This window comes from Haliotis asinina, chromosome 2 (assembly GCF_037392515.1).
Source record: "Haliotis asinina isolate JCU_RB_2024 chromosome 2, JCU_Hal_asi_v2, whole genome shotgun sequence".
In the NCBI taxonomy this organism is placed as follows: domain Eukaryota; kingdom Metazoa; phylum Mollusca; class Gastropoda; order Lepetellida; family Haliotidae; genus Haliotis; species Haliotis asinina.
The window spans coordinates 38,172,114-38,184,069 of record NC_090281.1 but is presented as its reverse complement, the minus strand read 5'-3'; the positions used below and the strand labels follow the sequence as shown (position 1 = coordinate 38,184,069).

The following is an 11,956-nucleotide window of genomic DNA, read 5'->3' as shown; positions in this document are numbered from 1 at the left end:
TGTGGATTTGAGGTATGTTTCCTGTAAACATATTGCTGATGGTTTAAAGTCTTGAATTAAAAGCTGTAAATCACTAAAATTATTCCGTATGCCTCTACAGTTCCACTGTATTATATTTTGAGAACTCATGGAGGTTCTACAGGAGATCTGGGACAGTTTCTACTCCGCTCACTAATCTGCGGAGTGATATCCATGTGTAAAGGTTCAAATGGATTATGAACCTCCACAGGGACCGTCAAGCGCACTGGGACCTGAACATGTTTCAGAGTTCTTGAGGCACCCGTGGCGAGCCACCTCCTCGTGGTGGGTGCTGGGTAACGCTAAGTGCTCGCCAACCCCCCGTTGTGGACCCGGGGGCATATTTGGTCAACCAATCTGTTAGCCGTGGGTTGCCGCCCTGTGTCGGTGGAGGAGGGGATCCTGGTGGTTGAGGGTAACAGGGGCCTGCAACCGTGTTCCTGTTGCTCAACACACCACTTTGGCCCTAACTTCACCTAGACGGGAGGTTGAATAGGCCCAATTCAATCAATCGGCTGGTCACGCCAAGCCCTGTGCATGGTGAATACTTTTGCACGTAGTACTTTGATTATATGATCTTGGCTTTTTTGGCTTTCAATGTACAATTTTTTGTGTACTAATTTGCCTAGAGTCCCATGCCAGAAGGCAGTGGCTCATGGGCCAATCTGGCAATATTTCTTCAGAAATGTGTCGAGGGCGAACCAGCCTGGCATTTGATCTGTTTGATTTAACAGCTTTTCAAGTTTTTATTGGCTGGAGTATAACATCCCTGTAGCCCTGGTGGAACAGACTGGTTTCCGCTGTAACACCGTCCTCGTTGACACTCCATGGTGGGTGGGGAGCAGGGTTGTCGAACACTTTTCCTACATAATGGCTACCTCCAATCCTTCTGGTTCATCGAAGAATAAACGCCGGTATGTTGAATCTTCGTCATCTGATGAAGGCTTAGTTGACTCGTGGCCGAGATTTATTGTCATCTCATCTGCTGATGAAAACCCTCTCAAGCTGAACCCCTTTGCTATTTCCAAGGGCATTCACGGTGTCTGTGGAGAAGTTAAGAATGTAACGCGACTTCGAAATGGCTCTCTGTTGGTGGAATGTGCGCGTAAGCAACAATCGGACAATCTGTTGAAATTAAAACAGTTTGTGAATGCTCCCGTTGTTGCCTCTGTACACAAAACTCTGGATTCCTGTAGAGGCATTGTCAGAGATAGGGCTCATTGTCTTTCTGACATGACTGAGGAGGACATTGTTACTGAGCTTCACAATCAAGGGGTCATCGCTGTAATGCGATTTTCAAAACAGAAAGACGATGTCACAACAATCAGGCTCAATACGTATTTGTTCACGTTTTCACATTCCGTCCTTCCAAAATCTGTAAAAGCTGGATATTTCAACATTGGGGTGGAGGTGTATGTTCCGTCTCCTCTCCGATGTTTCAAATGTCAAACATTTGGTCATGGGGCCAAGTTCTGCCGCAACAGCTCGGTATGTTCCCGTTGTGGTAGTGCACACGAACTTTCTGAGTGTACGAATGGCATTAAGTGTGCTAACGGTGATGGAGACCACTTAGCCTCATCTAAATCCTGTCCTTTTTATGAACGCGAGACAAACATTCAACATATCAAACACACTAACAATATCTCGTATTCTTCTGCAAGAAAGTTGGTATCCCTTTCTACCACTTCATCAAATTTATACTCAAATGCAGTCTCTTCTCGAGCTCTTGTTTCCAGACCTCCTATGACATCAAAATCATGTCAAACATCCATATCTTGGGTCAATCAACAAGTCATAATCAGTGACACTATTCAGACTTCTCGGGTTCTGATTGATGTATCTACATCAACTTCTCAGACAGAGGCTGTAACATCACTGCCGTCGGTAGATTTATCTTCAGCAGCACAATGTATCGCAGAGGAGAAATCACAGAGTCAGAGTAAATCTTCAAAAAATGGCAAAAAGGAAAAGAAACAATCCAAAAGGGCCAGAACCATCCAGCATTTGGAGGTGCCTTCCTCAGAGTCTTCCCCTATCACGGTTCACAACCAATTTGAACCTTTAGAGATGGAGGTCAATCCGTGACTCCCAGTTAGTGGAGCTAGACCCCACTCCAAATCACGAACTCCAATTGAACCTCCATGAGCCGCTAAACTAACATCATCCAGTGGAATGGTAGAGGACTAAGGAACAATTTCAATGATTTACAGTTACTGATACAGGACTTCAAACCATCGGCATTTTGCTTGCAAGAAACCTATTGTAGAGACACTGACCTTATGGATATAAGGCAATATGATTCTTATAATTATTTTTCTCCTCCAGGACCTAGAGCTACAGGAGGTTCTTCAATTTTGGTGAGGCAGGGTGTTATACATAGCCCTGTCCCCCTGAATACACTACTTCAAGCTGTTGCTGTCAGGCTGACTTTGAATATTGTTTTCACTTTGTGCTCAATTTATGTATCACCGTCTTTTACTCTACAACAGACAGATATTCAGGCTCTTTATGACCAGCTCCCTAAGCCATGTATCATTATGGGTGACTTTAACGGCCATAATCCACTTTGGGGTAGTTCTGATACAAACAGAAATGGGAGGATATTAGAAGATTTTCTTTCAAACAATGAACTATGTCTTTTCAACAATAATTCGAAAACGTACTTACATCCTGGTACAGGTACATATTCTTCTCTTGATTTGTCACTCACTGATGCAGATCTCTTAAATGAATTCGAATGGTCAGTTCACAATGATCTATGTGGCAGTGATCATTTTCCGCCCATTCTTCAGGCAATAGCTCCAGGTGATATCCCTCCATCGTCAAGATGGAACTTCAGTAAAGCTAACTGGCCTTTGTTCAAACTACTTTGCAAGGACAAATTAATTCCTGATCGTTTTATTGATGTTCCTGATTCAGTCCAATTATTCTCTGATGAGCTCAACAAAATAGCCGATGAATGTATTCCTAAGTCCTCTATAAATCCACACATACGTAAACCATGGTTTACTAATGAATGTAAACAAGCTAGGAAAGCACGGAAAAAAGCTGAACATTATTTCCGCCGCCACCCAATGGTGCATAATTTAAATAAATATAAAGTGTTAAATGCTAAAGCAAGGCGCACATTTAAGCAAAACAAACGCCAGTCTTGGCAAAAATATGTTTCGAAAATAAATTCGCGAACGCCGATGTCCAAGGTATGGAACATGATCCAGAGAATAAAAGGTAAAGGTACCAAATCAACCATACATCATCTCAAAACTGGGGAACAGATAAATCTGATATTGCAAACAAACTGGGAGAAACTCTTGCCCAACACTCTTCCTCGTCTAATTATGTTCCCAAATTTAAAAAATATCAAAAACAGCAGGAAAAGAACAAAATCAATTTTCATTCAGATAATGGAGAAGATTATAATGAAATATTTTCTATTCATGAGCTTCATACTGCTCTTGAACAATCTCACGATACTGCTACAGGAGCTGATTCATTATCAACTCTTGAAACACTTACCTGAATAATGTTTAGAGACACTATTGAATATTTTTGATGATATTTGGACATCTCGTAAATTTCCTCCATCCCGGCGTAATGCCATTATTGTACCCATACCTAAACCTGGCCGTGACTATAAAGATCCCTCTAAGTATAGGCCTATTTCCTTGACTAGCTGCGTTTGCAAAACCATGGAACATATGGTCAATAACCGACTAACTTGGTACTTAGAGTCAAATAATTTAATCGCAAATATACAATGTGGTTTTCGTAAAAATCGCAGTACCATAGATCTTTTAATTCGATTGGAATCATTTGTTAAGAACGCCATCATTAACAAGCAGCATGCAGTGTCAATCTTTTTTGATTTAGAAAATGCTTATGATACGACATGGAAGCATGGCATTTTAAAAGATTTACATGATTTTGGTTTACGGGGTCGTTTGCCTCAGTTTATATCCGAGTTTTTAACTGACAGACAATTTCAGGTACGCGTGGGTTCTACCCTGTGTGATCATTATACTCAGGACCAGGGCGTCCCACAAGGCAGTATTTTGTCTGTCACACTCTTTAGTATTACAATTAACAGTCTATCAAAGGTTTTAAATGATTCAATTGATGGATCACTCTTTGTGGATGATTTTAATATTTCTTGTCGTGGAAAAAATATGCATACTGTTGAACGACAACAGCAGTTATGTTTAACTAAAAAAAATAAATGGTGTCTCGAAAACGGTTTTAAATTTTCTAAATCCAAAACTAATTGTATACATTTCTGTCGCATATACAAACCACATAAAGACCCTGAAATATTTTTAAATAACACTCCCATCAAAGTTGTAAAGGAGGCAAAGTTCTTGGGTATACGTTTTGACTCCCATGTAACGTTTCTTCCACACATTAAATACCTAAAAAATAAATGCTTGAAGGCACTAGATCTATTAAAAGTTGTTTCCAGTTCCAAGTGGGGAGGGGATCAGTCTACCCTCCTACACCTGTATCGGTCACTGGTTCGCTCGAAAATTGATTACGGCTCCACTGTGTATGGTGGAGCCTGCAAAAGCAGCCTAAGAATGTTAGATTCAGTCCATCATCAAGGTCTAAGACTTTCCTTTCGAACTTCACCTGTTGATAGCCTGTATGTCGAGGCTGATGAACCATCTCTTGAACAGCGACGTATAAAATTAGCTTTACAGGATATAACAAAACTGCATTCGAATAAGTCAAATCCTGCATATAACTGTGTCTTCAATCCTCTGTATGAGGATTTATACAATAAGAAATCTTCTCTTGTTCCGCCTCCTAGTTTAAGAATTAAACCACTTATTTCTGCCACCGGCATTGAGCTGGATAATATAGCTCCTTCCTGTCTTCTTTCTTCTCCTCCTTGGCAGTTGGTTAGGCCACAAGTTGACCTAACATTAACTACATTTAAAAAATCAGACACTAATGAATTACAATACAAACAAGAATATAATCAAATAAAACATAAATATAGCAGTTATAAATCCATATTTACAGATGGGTCCAAGGACGGTGGCGCAGTGGCTTGTGCCACTGTCATTGGATCCAGAACAATATCTTCTAGATTGCCCGACAACAGCTCTATTTTCACAGCTGAAGCTAACGCCATATTAACGGCTCTCAAATATATTCAAGGACATCCAAAACATAACCAGTATGTAATCTATTCGGACTTTCTTTCTTGCCTTCAGGCTATTAAAAACACTGCTTGCAAACATCCACTTTTAATTGAAATTATTGAATTGCATAATGAACTTGCTACTGGCCAATACGACATCGTCTTTTGTTGCTTACCCAGTCACGTTGGCATTTCTGGTAACACGATGGCTGATCTTGCTGCCAAGACACCACTTCTTATTCCTTACACTGATTATAAAGCTACCATTAGATCGTATATCCGTGATCTGATGCAGAAGAAGTGGGACACCCAAGTGGGCATAAATAAATTACATGCAATAAAACCTTCTGTTGGTTATACCTACTTGGGTTGTCAGTCCAGATTTGAAGAGGTCATCATGCGGCGATGTCGTATTGGCCACACGAGATATACTCATGAATACCTATTGAAAGGTGAGGATCCTCCGTTCTGCATCCCTTGTGATGAAATAATCACGGTCAAGCATGTCTTGCTTGACTGTGTCGAATATTCCATCACAAGGGATACGTATTTCAAATCACGAACAATGAAGGATCTTTATAATAATATAAGTTCTCATTTAATCATTCAATTTTTAAAAGAATTAGATTTGTTAAATGACTTGTAAATAGATAAATATTTTAGTACTGGAAGTTTAAATTCGTGACTGTGCTTGTTAGTGGCTGCATCCTCGAGGGGGGTTAAAGTACTGTAAAATTAATGTCCTCCTGAGAGGGTACTTAAGTCCACAAACATTCAAAGTCAATTCAAACTGTCCATATTTTTAATCGTAGAATATGTGTCTTTTTAATATATGGCTAGATTTCCTAAATTGCTAGCAACTGAAGGGATGATGTAAATCCAGCTAGGGTCCATGCAGGAAGCAAATGTACAGTAAGTCCCCACGGTCCCTAGTATGGTGATCTACCTTCAGATGTTGGTGATATATAGCCCGTGTTTTATGTTGTATTGTCCAAATAGTGATATTAGTTTTAACTTTCTACACTAGTTTTAAATGATAACTTTGATATTCTAGTTATTGTACTGTCCTTTGACGACAGGTTTTTATAGTATATGCACATTTCATTTCAATATCAAACATGTTCTCGTCACAATATGGCTGGAATATTGCCGATGTGACATTAACTACGAACTCACTCACTCACTCCTGTCATAATCGAAATGATAGTTTCATTCAAAGTCATTAAACAGGTTATTACTGAATAACAGTATTGTATAGTTATCGTCCAAAATCCAGCCAATACAACATGATTTCAAACAAATAAGCAACCTCACCTTAATATGCGTCCCGTTTACAAATTCAACTACGCAAAGCATACAGTGTTGCAACATGTCGAAAACTTAGAAATGCCACTTACACCGGTTTGTAAAGCGGTGCTATCACCTAGATATAGAACGTTCTAACTTTCCATTACCCTAGCTATAATTATAAAACAATTATTTAATGCCACCGAACTCTCGGGACCAAAGATATTAAAATCGAAAATGAAACGTCGTTCATACATGTATGTACGTTTCTGAGCTGATCTAGGTCATGGTAACTTTTGACAGAATGACTTTCCAGGTTTTCCCAACATACTCTGTCCAGTTAGACGTAAACAAAATAAAAGTTAATTGCATTCACAATCCTTTCAAGCTGCAGGAATGAAGCCAGCATTCGTTCACACAATGGGTCTGTTTCAAATGACAAAAGAAAATAAAAATAAATAGAAACCAAAACAAAAAGTACTACTACAGCCTTTTCTTGCCACTTCTTCAGCTGATTAATGACAGGAGTGCAAAAAAAGACTATATAGAGAGGGATACATGCGTACCAATAAATATACATAACAATAACAAGGAAAACATTGTCATCCATATACTCGTCTTATATATTCACCAATTTCTAAATGCCTGTCAAAAGTCTCATAGTCCCAGCCCTTTGTCCAAGTTTACCGCACGTTGCTGTACCTGCAATTAGGTGTTTGCATGTATTCATGTGGCCGCCATTTGGTCATCTACCAACGGATTCATGGGTTCTTTTAAGTGCAAAGAAAGAGTCTGCACACAAAGCTGACTCCAAAGCTTTTACATCCGGTCACAGATGGGCTCGATCCCTTCACCTCAAGCTCGCTTGATCAGTCGCTAGATCGCCTACGTACCTAACCTTCTCTGGCCAGCACGCAAATCACAGATCTGGGTGCTGACACAAAAATTTAAAAAAACCAGCATGCTGAAACTAAACATGCAAAGCTCGTGTTGAAAATCGACCAACCAATGGATTACCAAGTAATAGATTAGTAAATTTTTAGTAATGGCCTGCCCTACTTTTTAATAACATTTTAGTAAATTTTAGTAATTTTTAGCAATGTTTTAGTTATTTTAAGATGCCGTGTCGTGTGTAACCTAGCCCTTATCTCTATGTAATTAGCGTATGTTGGATGTTATTTTCTGAAAATAAAGTACCCCTGGCGAGCCACCTCCTCGTGGTGGGTAATGCCAACAGCTCGCCAACACCCCCGTTGTGGACCCGGGGGAATATTCGGTCCACCAACTCGTTTTCCGTGGGTTGCGGCCCTGTGTCGGAGAAAGGGATCCTGGTGGCTGAGGGCAACAGGGGCCTGGAACTGTGCTCCTTTTGCCTAACATACCACTTTGGCCCCGACTTCACCTAGATGGGTGGTAGAACTGGCTGGTCAATCAGCATGCCCTGTGCATAGAATTTATTTTTGCACATTTAACTTATTGGGTATTGGTCCTTTTGATTTGAAATGTAAAGATTATGCATGGATTAAATTGCATAGAGTCTTATGCCAGAAGGCGGTGGCTCATGGGCCAATTCGGTGATGTCGACCTGTAAATTATGTATGTCTCCAAACCCAACCAGCATAACATTATATTTGGTAGACAAATATAGCTATTTATGTCGTATTTATGAGAGTATAACACCGCTGTATCCCTAGTGTTTGCCTGCCGGATATCTGCTGCAATGAAACAGTGTCCTTGTTGACACTCGGTGGGGAGCAGTGGTGTTGAACTTTACTATATCCATCATGTTCCAGTTTCACTGCAACAAGAAACTTGGTCTAAGTTTATAGTCATTACGTCTGCAAATGGAGAAGTCAATCCGTTTGTGATATCAAAAACAATTCAGGCTATATGTGGAGAAGTAAAGAATATTTCATGTCTCTTGTGGAGTGTTTGCGTCGGCAGCAGTCAATTAATTTACTACAACAGCACAAGTTTGCAAATGTTGTCGTCTCGCCACACAAAACACTGAATTCTAGCAGAGGCATTGTTGGGGACAGAGCTTGGTGCTTAGCAGATATGTCTGAAGAGGAAATAGTTTCTGAACTGAGAAGTCAAAATGTTACTTCAGTCAAGCGCTTTTCCGTAAAGAAACAGAATGGTACCACTGAATCAAGCAACACCTGCCTGTTTACATTTGCGTTAAGTACTGTGCCTAAATCCATAAAGGCTGCTTATTTCAATATTGGAGTGGAGGTATGTATCCCAAATCCACTCCGGTGTTATAACTGTTAAAAGTTCGGACACGGTTCTACATCCTGTTGTAATGCTCAACATTGTCTAAATGTCTAAATCTGCAAATTGCAGTGGTAACCATGTATCCTCGTCAAAATCAAATTGAAACATCAGAGTAATATTTCCTTTGTTGAAGCTAAACAGCAAGTTACAATCCAGATCGAATCTGAAATATCTCCGACTGTTAACTACTCAGCTGTTGTCTCTGGAAAACTCAAAACAGTCTCTATTGCTTTCCAGAATGAACTGACTTGGATAAAATCTGTTAAACCAGTAAAAGCTGTTTCTTCTTGTACTCCTTCTGACTGCCAGTCTACTGTAACATCATCTGCCTCTCAAACTGTGATTCAGCCAGAAACTGAGCAAACAAATGTTGATGTTGAGGAACATACTTACAACGTCAAAAGCACAGCAAAAACGCCTTAACCGTATAAAATCTTCTAAAACCCGCTCCTCTGGAGGGAAAACCGTATCTGTTGAAGAACATGTCACTGTGCAAGTTCGTAACTAGTTTGAACCCCTTGAGATGGAGGTGTCTCCATCTTCACAGCACAAAGATATGGGTTCTTCCTCAACATGTCCACAGGAGAGAACCCCAGCAGAACTGCCATGAATCAAAATCTTAATCTCATACAATGGAATTGCAGAGGACTGAAGAATAACTTAAACGAGATCCACTTATTACTACAGGACTTAAAACTGTCAGCATTATGTCTTCAAGCGACCTATCTTAAAAATACGGATACTTTTGATTTAAGACAGTACAGCAATTATCATTCTTTCCCTCCTCCAGGAGATAAAGCAACAGGAGCTGCATCCGTTTTGGTACAGCAGGACATAATGCATAGCCCTGTCCCGCTTCATATGAATCTTCAAGCTGTAGCTGTTCGCCTAACCATGCACATTTGCATTGACTCTATGCAGTTTATACATACCTCCCTCTTCTAGCATTCAACAATCGGATCTTCAAAATCTATGTGATCAGCATCCAAAGCCATTTATAATCATGGGTGACCTCAATGGCCACAACCCGCTTTGGGGAGGTACAGAAACAAGTCATAAAGGTAAAATTATTGAAGAATTCATTTCAGATAATAATTTATGTATTTTAATGGTGATGCAGCTACATATCTACATTCAGCTACCGGAATATATTCTTCCCTGGATTTATCTCTTTCGGACCCCATTTTATATAATGACGACCTATGTGGGAGTGATCACTTCCCCACCATTCTCAAAACCTGGTGAAGACCCACCTTTATCCAGAAGAAACTTCGCCAGGGCTGACTGGTTATTGTATGAAAAACTATGTACCGGTCACATAAAGCATGATGTTTTGCGACAAGTGAAGTTCCGATACAACTGTTTACTGATATACTGAATGGCATTGCTGACCAAACTATTTCCAAGTCCTTTGCAGTTCCACAGGTTCATAAACCATTGTTCAATAACGAATGTTTAATGGGGTTGAAGTACTGTAAAATTATTGTCCTCCTGAGAGGGTACGTAAGTCCCTAAACATTTGAAGTCAAATTTATCTTCCTTTTTTTACCCGTAGTATTTCTGTCATTTTAATTTGTGGCTAATCTGGCATACAGTCGCCAGCAGCTGAGGGATGGATTAAATCCAGCTAGGGACCATGCAGGTAGCAGAAGTACTGTAAGTCCCCATGGCGTCTAGTATGGTGATCTACCTTCAGTTGTTGGTGATCTATAGCCTGTTTTTATATTGTATTGTCTGAATAGTGATATTAGTTTTAACTTTTCACGCTAGTTTTAATTCTTATAGTGATACTCTAGTTGTTTTACTGTCTTTCGTTGACAGGTTTTTACCATGTACATAAATTTCTTTTTCAAGAATGTTCTCATCAAGATAGGGCTGCAATATTGCCGATGTGATGTTAAATATTAACTCACTCACTTGTTTAAAAAATAAACACTAGAGTACTATATTATAAAATGGAGTTTGAAGAATTACTAGAGCAGATGTTAGTTGCAGAGGAACAAAAGGACAACAAACAGAGAGACAGACTTGTAACACTAGTTGTGGGTGGTAAGGCAAAACAATATTTAGGAGAAGACCTCACTGCTGACAAAATTCAGAAAATGTCAGACGAGGAAATAAATAAATTATACGCTAGGTATGAGACACAACTCGGGGCCAAGATGACAAAAGTTATAGGTTCTACTATTACCCAGATTTACAATGGCATAGCGTCGCACTTTTTACCAATCCCACCGGAACATCAACTCTATTTGTGAGAGGACTTAGAGAAGGACCCCTTTATTGATATTGTCTTGAACTACCTCATTTGTGCTTTGTATCACAAATACGGCATGTACCTAGCCCCTGTGACAGCAGCGATCATCACGACAAAAGATTGTAAATTTAATAAAACAAATAATAATATTGTAGAAGATGGATGCTGTCCAGGAAGAGATAGCCAAGATTCCGGAGGAGGAGCTGATGGGGTTACCACCACCTGCGGACAGCCAGCTGCACTAGGAGCCAGTGATGCAAGCCACCAAGAAGAAAAACCAAAAAAAAGAGTTGAAGCTGGTAAAAAAATGCCTTAGCCAGGAATAAAAAATAATAACATGTGAGTATACCCAGTGGGGGTTGCCCCAGAAACGACCTTCATATTATTTTATAATAAAAATTATATATTTCCATTAATATGTATTATGTCTGAGGGAAAATCAATCATTAACGATGCATACCATGCATTAGTGGTTTCCAGATGAGCAGTACGGTACGCTCGGTTGACTAAAATTATTATAAAACAACCGCCTAAAAAACTCGACTTCGACTTGCAGGCACCCGTGGCGAGCCACCTCCTCGTGGTGGGTGCTGGGTAATGCTAAGAGCTCGCCGACACCCCCGTAGTGGACCCGGGGGGATATTTGGTCCACCAACCCGTTTGCCGTGGGTTGCGTCCCTGTGTCGGCGGAGGAGGGGATCCTGGTGGTTGAGGGCAATAGGGACCTGTAACCGTGTTCCTGTTGCTCAATACACCACTTTGGCCCTGACTTCGCCTAGACGGGTGGTCGAATGGGCCCGGTTCGACCAATCGGCTGGTCATGCCAAGCCCTGTGCATGAAGTACTTTTTATATTTATCAATGCACACATGTCATTTGGAATTGTTGTAACTTTGGACTTGGTTTTTTTATCTAGAACATTTTTGATTTTGAAATATGTTGTTCTGTAATTTGCCTAGAGTCCTATGCCAGAAGGCG

At 40.2% G+C, this 11,956-nt stretch overlaps 1 protein-coding gene across 1 annotated transcript; it reads left to right on the top strand.

Annotated features, from left to right (window-relative positions):
• Positions 1–888: 888 nt before the first annotated feature.
• Positions 889–11,224, top strand: LOC137271794 (uncharacterized). The gene is made up of 2 exons (XM_067804195.1): positions 889–1,506; positions 11,135–11,224. Exons 1-2 carry the CDS (start codon positions 889–891, stop codon positions 11,222–11,224), a joined length of 708 nt encoding a protein of 235 aa, XP_067660296.1.
• Positions 11,225–11,956: the final 732 nt, after the last annotated feature.